The 17,438-nt window shown below is 45.6% G+C and overlaps 1 protein-coding gene across 2 annotated transcripts in view; it reads right to left on the reverse strand.

Moving 5' to 3' along the window:
* LOC140388193 (E3 ubiquitin-protein ligase Hakai-like) overlaps window positions 1-17,438 on the reverse strand; it is a 95,453-nt gene that overhangs the window by 8,304 nt on the left and 69,711 nt on the right. The window contains exons 2-4 of one of the 2 annotated variants that reach the window (XM_072471965.1): window positions 17,114-17,214; window positions 16,943-17,026; window positions 8,841-8,914 (exon numbers count right to left, since the gene is read on the reverse strand). In XM_072471965.1, the coding sequence (XP_072328066.1) occupies window positions 8,841-8,914; window positions 16,943-17,026; window positions 17,114-17,214 (259 nt within the window). Of the gene's footprint in view, window positions 1-8,840; window positions 8,915-16,942; window positions 17,027-17,113; window positions 17,215-17,438 lie in introns of those variants that run through there. The other variant, XM_072471966.1, reaches the window with a different exon arrangement.

A 17,438-nucleotide genomic window follows, 5' to 3' on the forward strand; every position in this document is an offset into this window, starting at 1 on the left:
AGATCATGGTTGATCTGACTGCGGCCACAAGTCCACATGCCGCCTACCTCCAATAACATTTGACTCTCTTGTTAGTTAAGAATCTACCCACTTCTGCCTGCACGGCTCTCCAAAGTTCCAAGGGCTCACAATCTTCAGAAAAAATCTCCCTCTTAAATGGCAACTTTTTATTTAAAAAGTGTCCACCAGTTCCAGTTTCTCCCACAGGGTGAAATAGCATCCACCTCAACAAATAAGACCACTTCTCATTCTTCCAAATTGTAATGCATAAAGGCCCAATCTGTCTAACCTTTCCATGTAAGATAACTCCCCCATCCCAGCTCTCAACTGAGTGAATCTGCTTTGAATTGTTTCCAACGCATTTATATCCTTTTTTAAATAAGGAGACCAAAACTATACACACTGCTCTAGATGTGGTCTCACCAACACCATGTACAAATGTAGCAAAACATCCTTCCTTTTTATTCCATTCCCCTTGCAATAAACACCAACATTCCATTTTCCTTCCTAATCACTTGCTGTACCTGTACTAACTGCCTGTGATTTGTGCATCAGAACACCCAGATCCCTCTGTACCCCAGAGTTCTGCAATGTCGTCCCATTTAATTCATCTGCTGCTTTTCGATTCTTCCTGTCAAAGTGGACAAGTTCACATTTTCCCACATTAAATTCCATTTGCCAAATGTTTGCCCACTCAATTAACCCTCTTTTTCCCTTTGCAGACTCATGTCTTCTTTACAACTTACTTTCTTACCTATGTTTGTGTCTAAGCAAATTTAGCAGCCATACATTCATCCCCTTCATCAGTCATTTGCAGCGTTTCATTTGAGAAAAGGATTTTGGGGCTCCTTAATTCACATCTTCAAAATAATGTGAAGATCATATCTGTTGATTGGTTAGGGGGATCAGAGGACAAGCTTATATCTTATGTAAGCATAGAACTAGGTTAAGGTTAGATGCTACAAAGTAATTCCTTCCAGAGTAAATGGAGCAAGTTGTTTAATGAGTGGGGATTGCTGCACATTATGAAGTAAAGAGTTCCCCAGTATGACCAACATGACACTATGTCATAAGTGTATCCCCAGTCACCGTGGTGTCGCGTGAGTTGTTTAATTGTCTGTGGGGGGGGGTGAAGAGGAATTTCACAGAGTTCTCAATTATATAATGGTCTGCTTTTATCCCATGTCAGGGTCATGATTTGTCCAAGTTGCAGCATCACTGTATGAGACAAATGTTCCCGATCAAGTATCTATTCCAGCCCTTTGCTTGTATGATATGGGATTCAGATGAAAACACCAAGGCTGAACTTTCAGGAAAGCAGGATCCAGTTGCAGAGAAGACCAAGAGGAGATTTAACAGAGGGGTGTTAAATTATGGAGGGAACTCATGGGGCCAAGTATAGACGATAACCTCTGGTGTGGTATTTGTTGACAGAGGGTCATCAATTTAAAATACATCAACAAGAAAATGGAGAGTTTGGGAGAAATTTATTTGCACAGTAGATGACTGGAAAGTGAAATGTTTGCATCAGGGAATGTTTAAAGTGAAGATCACTGCAATTTAAGGGAAAAGTTGGATAAATATTTAAAAGCAAAGGAAGATACAGGGCTATGAAGAGATCACGGGACGCTGGAAAGAATTTTGGATTGAAACTAAGCCATTTAGAAAATGAGACAGTGGGATGGCTTTTGGATTGCTTTGGTCTAGAGTTGGCACAATAGATCAGATAGATGATTTCTATGCCCTAAAATCAGAAATGCTCCAACATTTGTGGCACTTTTCATTAATTGCACAATTGGCAGAAGTACAAAACAATTCCAATTTACAATTGAAAAAATACTGCAGAATGCAGAAGCAAATTAAGTAAATTTGTGGAGCCTCACTAGATGGGAACATGAATCAGAGAGGGAACATGAATCAGAGAGTTAGTGATATAAGAATAATAATCACTAATTGTCACAAGTAGGCTTCAATGAAGTTACAGTGAAAAGCCCCTAGTCGCCACTGTTCAGGGAGGCCAGTACGGGAATTGAACCCGCCCCACGCTGCTGGCATTGTTCTGCTATAATAGCCCCACCACTCCAACTCTTAGGATGACTGCGATAAGAAAGCTATTGAATTCACTGCAACACTACTCTGCATATTGTTGTACCCATATTTTTTGTTGGGTGCCCCGGATAACAGGTAACAGCTGTGCCAAATTCCGAATGTCAGCCATGGCACAGTTGGTAGCACATCTGGCCAAATCACAATGTTCCGGCTTCTACTCCCAGTTTAGGGTTGAGCAGAAAAATCAAAGACGACACTCCAGTGCAATACTGAGGGAGCATTCACAGTTGGGACGCAGTGTCTTTTGGAAGAGACATCCATAAGACCATAAGACATCGGATCAGAATTAGGCCACTCGGCCCATCGAGTCTGCTCTGCCATTCAATCATGGTTGATATTTTCTCATCCCCATTCTCCTGCTTTCTCCCCATAACCCCTGATCCCCTTATTAATTAAGAACCTATAACTCTGTCTTAAAGACACTCAATGATTTGGCCTTCACAGCCTTCTGCGGTAAAGAGTTCAACAGATTAACCACCGTCTGGCTGAAGAAATTCCCCATCTCAGTTTTAAAGGATTGTCCCTTTAATCTGAGATGGTGTTCTCTAGTTCTAGTTTTTCCTACAAGTGGAAACATCCTCTCCACGTCCACTCTATCCAGGCCCCGCAGTATCCTGTAAGTTTCAATAAGATCCCCCCTCCTCCTTCCAAACTCCCAAACTCCAACGAGTACAGACCCAGAGTCCTCAACCGTTCCTCATATGACAAGTTCTTCATTCCAGGCATCATTTTTGTGAATCTCCTTTGGACCCTTTCCAAGGCCAGCACATCCTTCCTTAGATACGGGGCCCAAAATTGCTCACAATACTCCAAATGGGGTCTGACCAGAGCTTTATACAGCCTCAGAAGTACATCCCTGGTCCTGTACTCTAGCCCTCTTGACATGAATGCGAACATTGCATTTGCCTTCTTAACTGCCGACTGAATCTGCACATTAACTTTAAGAGAATTGTGAACAAGGACTCCCAAGTCCCTTTGTGCTTCTGATTTACTAAGCATTTCCCCATTTAGAAAATAGTCTATGCCTAAATTCCTCCTTCCAAAGTGCATAACCTCACACTTTACCACATTGTATTTCATTTGCCACTTCATTGCCCACTCTCCTAGCTTGTCCAAATCCTTCTGCAGCCCCCTTGCTTCCTCAATACTACCTGTCCCTCTAGAGATCTTTGTATCATCTGCAAACTTAGCAACAGTGCCTTCAGTTCCTTCTTCCAGATCATCACGTCCACTGGTTCTACTTTGTCTAACTTTCTTGTTACCTCCTCAAAGAACTCTAACAGATTTTTCAGACACAACCTCACTTTGTCAAAGCTGTGCTGACTCAGGTCCTATTTTACCTTGCACTTCAAAGTACTTTGCGATCTCATCTTTAATAACAGACTCTAAAATCTTACCAATGACCAAAGTCAGGCTAACCAGCCTATAATTTCCCATCTTCTGCCTCCCTCCAGTCTTAAACAGGGGTGTTACATTAGCCACTTTCCAGTCTTCTGGGACCCTTCCTGCCTCCAGTGATTCCTGAAAGATCATCACTAATGCCTCCACATTTTCCTCAGCTATCTCTTTTAGGACCCTGGGGTGTTGTCCATCCGGTCCAGGTGACTTATGCACCTTCAGTTTCCCCAGAACCTTCTCCTTAATAATGGTCACTGCACTCATCTCTGCCCCCTGGTTCTCCTGGAGCTCTGGCATCCCACTGGTGAATTCCACCGTGAAGACTGATGCAAAGTAACTATTCAGTTCATCTGCCATTTCTTTGTTTCCTATTATTACTTCTCCAGTGACATTTTCCAGTGTTCCAATGTCTATTTTTGCCTCTCACCTTTTATATATTGAAACAACTCTTCCCATCTTCCTTTATATTACTAGCTAGTTTGCGCTCATACTTCATCTTCTCCCCCCTTATTGCTTTTTTTAGTTGTCCTCTGGTCGCTTTTAAAGGCTTCCCAATCCTCTAGCTTCCCACTAATCCTCGCCACTTTGTATGCTTTTTCTTTAGCTTTTATGCTGTCCTTGACATCCCTTGTCAGCCTTGTCCTCCCCTTAGCATGTTTCCTCCTCCTTGGGATGAATTTCTGTTGTGCCTCCCTAATAACCCCCAAAAAACCCCTGCCATTGATGTTCCACTGTCTTCCCTGCTAGGCTCTTTTTCCAATCAACTCTGGCCAGCTCCTCCCTCATGTCTTTGTAGTTACCCTTATTTAATTGTAATACCGTTACATCTGATTGCAGCTTCTCCCTCTCAAACTGCAGGGTAAATTCTATCATATTATGGTCACTGCTCCCTAAGGGTTCCTTCACCTTAAGTTCCCTAATCAAGTCTGCCTCATTACAAACAAAGAACAAAGAAATGTACAGCACAGGAACAGGCCCTTCGGCCCTCCAAGCCCGTGCCGACCATGCTGCCCGACTAAACTACAATCTTCTACACTTCCTGGGTCCGTATCCTTCTATTCCCATCCTATTCATATATTTGTCAAGATGCCCCTTAAATGTCCCTATCGTCCCTGCTTCCACTACCTCCTCCGGTAGCGAGTTCCAGGCACCCACTACCCTCTGCGTAAAAAACTTGCCTCGTACATCTACTCTAAACCTTGCCCCTCTCACCTTAAACCAATGCCCCCTAGTAATTGACCCCTCTACCCTGGGGAAAAGCCTCTGACTATCCACTCTGTCTATGCCCCTCATAATTTTGTATACCTCTATCAGGTCTCCCCTCAACCTCCTTCGTTCCAGTGAGAACAAACCGAGTTTATTCAATCGCTCCTCATAGCTAATACCCTCCATACCAGGCAACATTCTGGTAAATCTCTTCTGCACCCTCTCTAAAGCCTCCAAATCCTTCTGGTAGTGTGGCGACCAGAATTGAACACTATACTCCAAGTGTGGCCTAACTAAGGTTCTATACAGCTGCAACATGACTTGCCAATTCTTATACTCAATGCCCCGGCCAATGAAGGCAAGCATGCCGTATGCCTTCTTGACTACCTTCTCCACCTGTGTTGCCCCTTTCAATGACCTGTGGACCTGTACTCCTAGATCTCTTTGACTTTCAATACTCTTGAGGGTTCTACCATTCACTGTATATTCCCTACCTGCATGAGACCTTCCAAAATGCATTACCTCACATTTGTCCGGATTAAACTCCATCTGCCATCTCTCCGCCCAAGTCTCCAGACAATCTAAATCCTGCTGTATCCTCCGACAGTCCTCATCGCTATCCGCAATTCCACCAACCTTTGTGTCATCTGCAAACTTACTAATCAGACCAGTTACATTTTCCTCCAAATCATTTATATATACTACAAAGAGCAAAGGTCCCAGCACTGATCCCTGTGGAACACCACTGGTCACAGCCCTCCAATTAGAAAAGCATCCCTCCATTGCTACTCTCTGCCTTCTATGGCCTAGCCAGTTCTGTATCCACCTTGCCAGCTCACCCCTGATCCTGTGTGACTTCACCTTTTGTACTAGTCTACCATGAGGGACCTTGTCAAAGGCCTTACTGAAGTCCATATAGACAACATCTACTGCCCTACCTGCATCAATCATCTTAGTGACCTCCTAGAAAAACTCTATCAAGTTAGTGAGACACGACCTCCCCTTCACAAAACCGTGCTGCCTCTCACTAATACGTCCATTTGCTTCCAAATGGGAGTAGATCCTGTCTCGAAGAATTCTCTCCAGTAATTTCCCTACCACTGAAGTAAGGCTCACCGGCCTGTAGTTCCCGGGATTATCCTTGCTACCCTTCTTAAACAGAGGAACAACATTGGCTATTCTCCAGTCCTCCGGGGCATCCCCTGAAGACAGCGAGGATCCAAAGATTTATGTCAAGGCCTCAGCAATTTCCTCTCCAGCCTCCTTCAGTATTCTGGGGTAGATCACATCAGGCCCTGGGGACTTATCTACCTTAATATTTTTTAAGACACCCAACACCTCGTCTTTTTGGATCACAATGTGACCCAGGCTATCTACACCCCCTTCTCCAGACTCAACATCTACCAATTCCTTCTCTTTGGTGAATACTGATGCAAAGTATTCATTTAGTACCTCGCCCATTTCCTCTGGCTCCACACATAGATTCCCTTGCCTATCCTTCAGTGGGCCAACCCTTTCCCTGGCTACCCTCTTGCTTTTTATGTACGTGTAAAAAGCCTTGGGATTTTCCTTAACCCTATTTGCCAATGACTTTTCGTGACCCCTTCTAGCCCTCCTGACTCCTTGCTTAAGTTCCTTCCTACTTTCCTTATATTCCACACATCACCAAATCCAGAATTGCCTGTCCCCTAGTAGGCTCTGTCACAAGTTGCTCGAAAAAAACATCTCTTCGACATTTCACAAATTCCTTTTCTTGGAATCCACTACCAACCAGATTTTCCCAGTCCACCTGCATATTGATGTCCCCCATGATTATTGTATTATTGCCTTTTTTACATGCATTTTCTATCTCCTGATTTGTTTTCTGCCCCATACCCTAACTACTGCTAGGGGGCCTGTACATAATTCCCATCAGGGTCGTTTTACCTTTGCGATTCTTCAACTCTACCCACAGAGATTCTATGCCTTCTGATCCTGTATTGCTCCTTGATCTCGATTTAATTACATTTCTTACAAACGATGCAACCCCGGCCCTTTGCCCATCTGCCTGTCCTTTCAATAGGACACATATCCTTGGATATTTAGGTCCCAGCCCTGATCCCCTTGCAGCCAAGTCTCTGTGATGCCCATAACATCATACCGGCCAATTTCAATGTGTGCAATAAGCTCATTTACCTTGTTCCATATACTGCGTGTATTTGGGTACAACACCCTCAATCCTGCATTGGCCACCTCCCTTTTCACACTCTCCTCAGTCACTGTACCCTGTACTGTGGCCCTTTTTGATTTTTGACTATGGCTTCTCTGCCTTACACTTTCCCCCTCACTGCTTTTTGTTTCTGGCCCCATTTTACTTCCCTCCGACTTCCTGCATCTGTACCCACCCCCCTGCCACATTAGTTTAAACCCTCCCCCAACAGCACTAGCAACCCCCCCCCCCCAGGACTTCCATGCCTGCCCGGGTGCAGACCATCTGGTTTGTATTGGTGCCACCTCCCCCAGAACCGGTTCCAATGCCCCAGGAATTTGAATCCCTTCCTCTTGCACCATCTCTCGAGCCACACATTCATCCTATCTATCCTGACATTCCTACTCTGACTAGCTCGTGGCACTGGTAGCAATCCTGAGACAACTACCTTTTGAGATCCTACTTTTTAGTTCAACTCCTAACTCCCTGAATTCAGCTTGTAGAACCGTATCCCGTTTTTTACCTATATCGTTGGTGCCTATGTGCACCACAACAGCTGGCTGTGCATCCTCCCCCCCCAGAATGTCCTGCAGCCACCCCGAGACATCCTTGACCCTTGCACCAGGGAGGCAACATACCATCCTGGAGTCTCGATTGCATCCGCAGAACCGCCTGTCTATTCCACTTATGATCGAATCCCCTATCATTATAGCCCTGCCTTCTTCTTCCTGCCCTCCTGCACAGCAGAGCCAGCCACGGTGCCATGAACGTGGCTGCTGCTGCCTTCCCCTGGTGAGCCAACTCCCTCAACAGTATCCAAAGTGGTATACCTGTTTTGCAGGGAGATGACCTGCACTACCTTACTACTCTTGCTCTGTCTTTTGGTCACTCATTTTCTATCTCCCTCAGTAATTTTCACCTGTGGTGTGACCAACTCGCTAAACAACGCCCTCAGCATCGCGGATGCTCCAAAGTGAGTCCATCCACAGCTCCAAAGCTATCAAGCAATCTAACAGGAGCTGCAGCTGGACACACGTCTTGCACGAGAAGGAGCCAGGGTCAGTGGACATGTCCCTGAGCTTCACATCGCACATGAGGAGCATCACATGGGTCTGGGATCTCCTGCCTTAAACCTTAGGTTAACTTCTACAACTACAATTCCAAAAAACGAAGGAAAAAAATAATTAATTAAATAGACAAATGAAAAGAAAAACTACTTACCAATCACTTATCAGGGATAAAAAGCACCTCCTCCCCACCCAACTTCAAATTCCCAAGCTCACCCATCGCTGTGCCTCACTCCTGGCTGCGTCTTCTCTGGCTCACTGGGAGAACTCACTGGGAGTGAGTTACAAGTTGCTCTTTTTAAATTGGCCTGGGTTGACCCCCCCCCCCGAAACCTGCAACCCCCCAAAGTAGCTTAAGGGGACTGACATGTCCCGTCTTCCTGCTCGGGTGGTTGCAAAAGATCTCATGGCACTATTTCGAAGAGGAGCAGGGGAATTATTCTCAGTGTCCTGGCCAATTTTTATCCCTCAATTAACTTCACAAAACAGATTATCTGCCGATTAGCACATTGCTCTTTGTAGGAGTTTTTGGACTGCAAATTTGCTACTGCTGCCTTTCCTATATCACAATAGTGACTACATTTCAAAAAGTACTTAATTGGCTGTACAGTGCTTTGAGACATCTGTGGTCATGAAAAGTGGTGTAAAAATGCAAGTATTTCTTTGTGTGTGTATGTTGGTACACTACCATTTGTATAGTGCTCAGGTAGTCTAGCAGGATAAAAGTATGAAATGAACAAGGAAACGTTAATCAAACAACTGGGCTGAGTCTTGTGCTGCATATAAACAAATGTTACAAAGTGAAAACAAAATCTAAAACTATTATAAGCAGTGTTAAATTACTTGCTAAGCTCAAATAGAACACAACTTACCCAGGACACATCTTGTCACTCTTTTTCTCTTGCAAACTTGCACAGTTGAAACAAAATACATGTTTGCATGGAATCTGAGAATAAATGCATATTTAAGGCAGCAAATTAAGAACCCACTTGCCGTGTACATCAGACAAAAATGCAAAATTTATACCAAAGTCAATCCTGGCTACAGGGTTTCAACTCCATCCCAGGCTGCGAAATGTATTTTTTGGGGAGGAAGAAATCATGCACGGAGTCAACTACTTTAGGTTTTCTGTAAGATTTATTTTAAATACACAATGACTTTAAAAGTTTGAGAGGCAGCTGAAGTCATTGCAGCATCAGGGAACACGAGTGTTTCCTGGTTTGTATATGCTAGTAGGTAGACAGTGAGAGTTCAGACTTGTAGATTGACGGCCATCCAGAATAATGGGAAGAGGCAGAAAATGCACGGGTCTTTGGGGTTTCTGTCACTCTCAAAACAATACTCAATATTGGTGACATCTTGGAGTGTGACATCAGACTGAGGCCAGAAGCAAGAACAAGTGGGACTGCAGGGAGAGCAAAAAGAGAGGTTGGAGAGTCGGCACGAGATCAGCAGGGGGAACAAAGAGTGGCAGGCAAGCAGGTCCAAGTCGAACATTAAGAATGAATGGGGTTATGAAATGCAATGGCAAAACAGTCTAGCAGCGCAAGTGAGAACAGAGTGAGTCCGCTGGCAGAAGACAAAGAACAGAAGCACTGCAGGACCAAGCAGTGAGAGGGACAGCAGAAATCAATTGGCAATGAATATAAAGAGTGACAGCCCAAAACCAGCAGCGAGAGTGACAGCTGAGCTAGACCAGCAGAATAAAAAGCCACCCAGGGATCTGAACAGATGAAATGCATTTGAGAAAGAAGAAATTAAAATCAAAGGGTTACATCACAGAAAAGTGATTGGTTGGTGAGTATTTCTCTTTTTCTCTCTCTAAACTAGAGCATTCATTTAAGCTAGGCGGTAGGAAATAAAAAATTTCAACTGAGGTGAGCTTTAGAACGGAGAGCACAAACAGTCCGGCACAGAGCAGGTCCTTTTGGCCCTCCAAGCCTGTGCCGATCATGATGCCTGTCTAAACTAAAACCTTCTGCATTTACAGGGTCCGTATTGCTCTATTCCCATCCTATTCATGTTTTGTCAAGATGCCTCTGAACCGTCACTATCGTATCTGCTTTCACCACCTCCCCTGGCAGCGCATTCCAGGCTCTCACCACCGTCTGTAAAAAAAAAAAACTTGCTTTGCACATTTCCTCTAAAATTTCCCCTTGCACCTTAAACCCACGTCCTGAAGTAATTGGCTTTTCCACCCTGGGAAAAAGCATCTGGCCATCCACTCTGTTCATGCCATTCATAATTTTGCAAACCTCTATCAGGTTTACATTGTTGCAGTGAAATAATATTTAGTACTTGCATCTAGTGACATTAATTAAAATTAGTTCTAAAACATGAGATATGGATGGGCAACTGAGATTTGTTACTTGCAATTCTTGCACAAAACATTAGGACATTTCATGTTTCCTGGGAACTACATGTGGGGGGAAGTGTCTCCAGACGCTTGAGCTCCAGTTCAGCATTTCTGAGGTCAAGGGGTAGTTGAATTCACTGCAGAGCATCAGGGAGGATGAGTCTTCCTGGATCAGCACGATAGCACAGTGGTTAACGCAGTTGCTTCACAGCTCCCGGGGTGCAGGTATGATTCCCGGCTTGGGTCACTGTCTGTACGGAGTCTGCCCGTTTCTGCGTAGGTTTCCTCCGGGTGCTCCGGTTTCCTCCCACAGTCCATAGATGTGCAGGTTAGGTGGATTGGCCAGGCTAAATTGCCCTTACTGTCCAAAAAGATTAGGTGGGGTTACTGGGTTACGGGGATTTAAGTATGGGCTTAAATGGGGTGCCATTTCCAAGGGCCGCTGCAGACTCGATGGGCCGAATGGCCTACTGTCAATTCTATGATTCCAGGAGGTGGTCATCCAGCAGGCAATGACAGGTCAGGATAGTAGACGAGTGGCTATTTGAAGAGTAGGAAGAAGCAGAAAGTGCAGGATGTTGAAGGGTGTATGCCATTCTCAAACTGGTACTTGGTTTTGGAGGCTGCTCAGAGTCAAAGCACTTTGAAAAGAGTGCATTCCAAATCATGGCACCTATGGAGAAGAGTCTGCACAGGATAGAATAGTAAGAATAGAAATTTAATCATTGCAGGAGATTCCATGATTAAAGAGTCAAACAAGCATTTCTGAAACCATCATGAGAGTTCTGCATGGGTGTTGCATCCATAATTCTAGGGTAGACATCACTGATAGGGTGAAGAATATTTTGCTGAGGAAGGAACCAGAAGTATGATACACGTTATACCCATGATATGAGGAAGAGAGAGAAGGCTAAAAAGTAAGACCTTGAAGGTCACAAATATCTGTCTTATTCCCAGTGCCACATGCTGACCTGGGTAGAAATAGGAAGATATGGTGAATAAGGTTGGTGAGCTACAAGCACAAATAGCTGCATGGGAATATGGCAATGACAGAAATATGGCTCCCTAGTCAAGGATAAAAGAAAAGATAGAGAAAGAAATGGGTAGCAGTACGGATTAGAGGAGAAATTGTAGTGTTGGAACGAGAGTATGTCTGTGAAGGTGCAAGGACAGAATCAATTCGGTTACGGGGAGAAGCAAAAGGTGTGAGGTTATTCACTTTGGAAGCAAAAACAGGAAGGCCGATTACTACCTGAATGGTTGTAAATTGGGAGAGGGGAGTGTGCAGTGGGACCTGGGTGTCCTTGTGCACCATTCGCTGAAGGTAAGCATGTAGGTGCAGCAGACGATAAAGAAGGCTCATGGTATGTTGGCCTTCATTGCGAGAGATTTCCAGTAGAGAAGCAGGGGTGATTTGCTGCAATTGTACAGGGCCTTGGTGAGGCCACACCTGGAGTAGTGAGTGCAGTTTTGGTCTCCTTCTCTGAGGAAGGATGTTCCTGCTCTTGAGGGAGTGCAGCAAAGGTTTACCAGACTGATTCCAGGGATGGCGTGACTGTCATATTAGGAAGGATTAACCAGGTTAGGATTGTTCTAGCTGGAGTTCAGAAGAATGAAGAGGGATCTCATAGAGACTTAGAAAATTCTAACAGGTCTAGACAGGTTAGATGCAGGGAAGGTGTTACCATTGATGGGTGTGTCCAGAACCAGGGATTCAAGCCATTATCTCCAACACCGTTAGCGACCTCGTTTCCTCTGGATGCCTTCCCCAAATCCACAAAAAGGACTGTCCCGGCAGGCCCATTGTGTCAGCATGCTCCTGCCCCACCGAACTTATTTCCTCTTATCTTGACTCCATCCTCACTCCTCTGGTCCATTCCCTCCCCACCTACAACCGGGATTCCTCTGATGCCCTGCGTCATATTGACAGCTTCCAGTTCACGGGCCCTAACCACATTCTATTCACCATTGATGTGCAATCTCTTTACACCTCCATCTCACACCAGAATGGCCTGAGAGCTCTTCGCTTGTTTCTCGAAAAGAGGCCCGGACAATTCCCATCCATCACCACTCTCCTCCGCTTGGCTGAACTCGTTCTATCTCTCTACAACTTCTCCTTTAACTCATCCCATTTTCTCCAAATCAAAGGTGTAGCAATGGGTACCCGCATGGGTCCCAGCTACGCCTGCCTTTTTATGGGGTATGTGGAACATTCCTTGTTCCAGGCCTACCCGGGTCCCCTCCCACAACTTCTTTACTGATACATTGATGACTATTTTGGTGCCGCTTCATGCTCTCATCCGGACCTGGAAAAATTCATCAACTTCGCTTACAGTTTCCACCCCTCCATCACTCTCACCTAGAATCATAGAAGTTTACAGCATGGAAACAGGCCCTTCGGCCCAACCAGTCCATGCCGCCCAGTTTTTACCATTAAGCTAGTCCCAGTTGCCGGCACTTGGCCCATAACCCCCTATACCCATCTTACCCATGTAACTATCTGAATGCTTTTTAAAAGACACAATTGTACCCGCCTCTACTACTACCTCTGGCAGCACATTCCAGACACTCACTACCCTCTGAGTGAAGAAATTGCCCCTCTGGGCCCTTCTGAATCTCTCCCCTCTCACCTTAAACCCTCTAGTTTTAGACTCCCCTACCTTTGGGAAAAGATGTTGACTATCTACCTGATCTATGCCCCTCATTATTTTATAGACCTCCAGGGAAAAAAGTCCCAGTCTATCCAGCCTGTCCTTATAACTCGAACCATCAAGTCCCGGTAACATCCTAGTAAATCTTTTCTGCACTCTTTCTAATTTAATAATATCCTTTCTACAATAGGGTGACCAGAACTGCACACAGTATTCCAAGTGTGGCCGTACCAATGTCTTGTACAACTTCAACAAGACGTCCCAACTCCTGTATTCAATGTTTTGACCAATGAAACCAAGCGTGCCGAATGCCTTCTTCACCACCCTGTCCACCTGCGACTCCACCTTCAAGGAGCTATGAACCTGTACTAACCATGCCTCCTAAATTCTCATCCAAATCATTAATATAAATCACAAATAACAGTGGACCCAGCACCGATCCCTGAGGCACACCACTGGTCACAGGCCTCCAGTTTGAAAAACAACCCTCTACAACCAACCTCGGTCTTCTGTCGTCCAGCCAATTTTGAATCCAATTGGCAACCTCACCCTGGATCACGTGAGCTTTAACCTTCTGTAACAACCTACCATGCGGTACCTTGTCAAAGGCTTTGCTAAAGTCCATGTAGACAACGTCTACTGCACTGCCCTCATCTACCTTCTTGGTCACCCCCCTCAAAAAACTCAATCAAATTTGTGAGACATGATTTTCCACGCACAAAGCCATGCTGACTGCCCCAAATCAGTCCTTGCCTCTCTAAATGCTTGTAGATCCTGTCTCTCAGAATACCTTCTAGCAACTTACCTACTACAGACGTTAGGCTCACCGGTCTGTAGTTCCCAGGCTTTTCCCTGCTGCCCTTCTTAAACAAGGGCACAGCATTCGCCACTCTCCAATCTTCAGGCACCTCACCTGTGGCTGCCGATGATTCAAATATCTCTGTTAGGGGACCCGCAATTTCCTCCCTAGCCTCCCACAACATCCTGGGATACATTTCATCAGGTCCCGGGGATTTATCTACCTTGATGCGCTTTAAGACTTCCAGCACCTCCTCCTCTGTAATATGCACACTTATCAAGACATCACTATTTATTTCGCTTAGTTTCCTAACATCCATGCCTTTCTCCACCGTGAATACCGATGAGAAATATTCATTCAGGATCTCACCCAACTCTTGTGGCTCTGCACATAGATGTCCTTGTTGATCCTTAAGAGGCCCTACTCTGTCCCTAGTTACTCTTTTTCCCTTTATGTATCTGTAGAAGCTCTTTGGATTCTCCTTTGCATTATTTGCCAAAGCAATTTCATGTCCCCTTTTTGCCCTCCTGATTTCCCTCAACTCTATTTCGACAATCTCTATACTCTTCAAGGGATCCACTTGATCCCAGTTGTTTATGTACGTCATATGCCTCCTTCTTTTTGACCAGAGTCTCAATATCTCGAGTCATCCAGGGTTCCCTACTTCTACCAGCCTTGCCCTTCACTCTAAAGGGAATGTGCTTGCCCTGAACCCTGGTTAACACATTTTTAAAAGCCTCCCATTTACCAGCCGTTCCTTTGCCTGCCAACAGTCTCCCCCAATCTACCTCTGAAAGTTCCTGTCTCATACCATCAAAATTGGCCTTGCCCCAATTAAGAATTTTAACTCTTGGGCCAGACCTATCATTCTCCATAGCTATCTTAAAACTAATGGAGTTATGGTCACTTGTCCCAAAGTGATCCCTCACTAACACTTCTGTCACTAACACTTCTGTCACTTGCCCTTCCTTATTTCCCAAGACGAGGTCAAGTTTTGCCCCCTCTCTAGTCGGTCCATCCACATACTGAATGAGAAATTCCTCCTGAATACACTCAACAAATTTCCCTCCATCCAAGCCCCTAATGCTATGGCTGTCCCAGTCAATGTTGGGAAAGTTAAAGTCCCCTACTATTACCACCCTATTTTCCTTGCAGCGATCTGTAATCTCCTGACATATTTGCTCCTCAATTTCCCGCTGACTATTTGTAGTACAGTCCTATCAAGGTGATCTCTCCCTTCTTATTTTTCAGTTCCACCCATATAGACTCAGTGGGCGACCCCTCGGATATATCCCCTCTAAGTACTGCCGTGATGTTCTCCCTAATCAAAAACGCCACTCCCCCTCCTCTCTTACCTCCTGTTCTATCCTTTCTATAGCATCTGTACCTCGGAACATTGAGCTGCCAGTCCTGCCCCTCCCTTAGCCATGTTTCAGTCATAGCTATAATATCCCAGTCCCATGTGCCCATCCATGCCCTGAGTTCATCCGCTTTGCCCGTCAGGCCCCTTGCATTGAAATAAATGCAGTTTGATGTAGACTTTCCTTGCTCTCTGCCCTGCTTTCTCTGGTCATGCTTTACACACTCTCCCTTCCTGCCTTTTGTTTCCGTCCCCACTGACTTCCTACATCGGTTCCCATCCCCCTGCCACATTAGTTTAAAGCCTCCCGAACTGTACTAGCAAACACACCCCCGAGAACATTGGTTCCGGTCCCACCCAGATGCAGACCGTCCGATTTGTACAGGTCCCACCTCCCCCAGAACCGGTCCCAATGTCCCAGGAATTTGAAACCCCCCCTCTTGCACCATCTCTCAAGCCACGTATTCATCCTAGCTATCCTGTCATTCCTACTCTGACTATCACGTGGCACTGGTAGCAATCCTGAGATTACTACCTCTGAGGTCCTACTTTTTAGTTTAACTCCTAACTCCCTAAATTCAGCTTGTAGGATCTCATCCCGTTTTTTACCTATATCGTTGGTGCCTATATGGTGCCTATATATGCCTAGTCCATTTCAGACACTTCCCTTCCCTTCCTTAATCTTTCTGTCTCCATTTCCGGCAATAGACTATCTACTAATGTCCACTGTGTCATGGAAATCATAATAAAGACAAATTCCTCGAGGTTCGAATTAAGGAAATTAGTTTACACAAGTAGACTTGCGGAGAGTGTTCTAGCTGCAAAGCCAGTGCACTGTACTCGGCTCTCTCCCCCCCCCCCCCCCTCCTCGCGCGCGCGCACTCTCGGCTCTCTCCCCCCCCCCCCCCCCCCCTCGCGCGCGCGCACTCTCGGCTCTCCCCCCCCCCCCCCCCCTCGCGCGCACTCTCGGCTCCCCCCCCCCCCCCCTCCCTCGCGCACTCTCGGCTTCTCCTCCCCCCCCCCCCCCCTCCCTCGCGCACTCTCGGCTTCTCCTTCCCCCCCCCCCCCCCCCCCCCCCCCCCTCCCCTCCCCTCGCGCGGCACTCTCGGCTCTGTTTCCCTCTCTTTCTTTCCTCTCTCCCCCTCCCCCCCCCCCCCCCCACGCGCGCACTCTCGGCTCTCCCCTTGCGCGCGCACACGCTCTGCTTCACCCCCCCCCCCTCCCTCGCGCGCACACTCTCGGTTTCAACCCCCCCCCCCCCCCCTCGCGGCGCTCTCTCGGCCCCACCTCCCCTCGCGCGCGCACTCTCGGCTCTTCTCCCCCCCGCCCCCCCCTCTCGCGCACGCACTCTCTCGGGAAACTGAATCACCTGGACACGCAGACATGTAGAGAAAGTACAAATTCTCCACAATCACCAAAGACTCGAATTGAACCCGGGTCCCTGGCGCTGTGAGGAAGTGTGAGATAATGTATTTTGGCAGAAACAGTAGGGAGTTGGAATACAGACTTAATGGTACAAGTATTACAATGTCTACACGTTCATCTCCCAGTCAAGAAACTAGATTGTGTGTGGAAGTATGTGCAAGTGTTGTAAATGCTTAAAAACTAGCTAGCTGCATTGAAACCAATTGCTGAGCAAGTCTGTCAGAGGAAAACTAAACAATCAGAGTACACAATTTTCAACAAAATAGCAATATCTGTTCATAGTTTATCTACCTGAATACCAAAAGGGAAAGAGAAGGCAAGAGACAAAGTCACATACCCGTCATCGTAAAAATTTATCAAAATATTGAGATGACGTCACTCACCATGCGTCCATATATCTTGATTGGCAATCCACATTTATCACAGAAATGAATGGGAGTGTCATCTTTCTCACCCAACAAATTTATCTGTAAAACATGTTTGATAAGCATGACTTGTCAAAGTACTTCAATATACAAGTATAAGTTTATTTATATCTATGTAAACATAATTACCTTAAAATCCCAGAAAAACTGCAGGGGAAGTCGGCGCTGGTTTCCAAACACCTCTCCAGCTTTGCGTTCATAATTTTCATCTTCATTATAGTCAAATCCTTCTATAAGATATGAGTAATGAAACGCTTCACAATAGAACACATTTTCAATTTATTTAAAAAGGCGCATTTTGGAATAACCAAGTAAATAAAGAATTAAACTTCATTATTGTCACAAGTAGGCTTACATCAACACTGCAATGAAGTTACTTCGAAAGTGATAAGAACATACAAACAGTAGACTCTCTAAAATCAAAGAATACCTACAGTGCAGGAGGCTATTTGAC

Source organism: Scyliorhinus torazame, chromosome 13 (genome assembly GCF_047496885.1).
Source record: "Scyliorhinus torazame isolate Kashiwa2021f chromosome 13, sScyTor2.1, whole genome shotgun sequence".
Classification (NCBI taxonomy): Eukaryota; Metazoa; Chordata; class Chondrichthyes; order Carcharhiniformes; family Scyliorhinidae; genus Scyliorhinus; species Scyliorhinus torazame.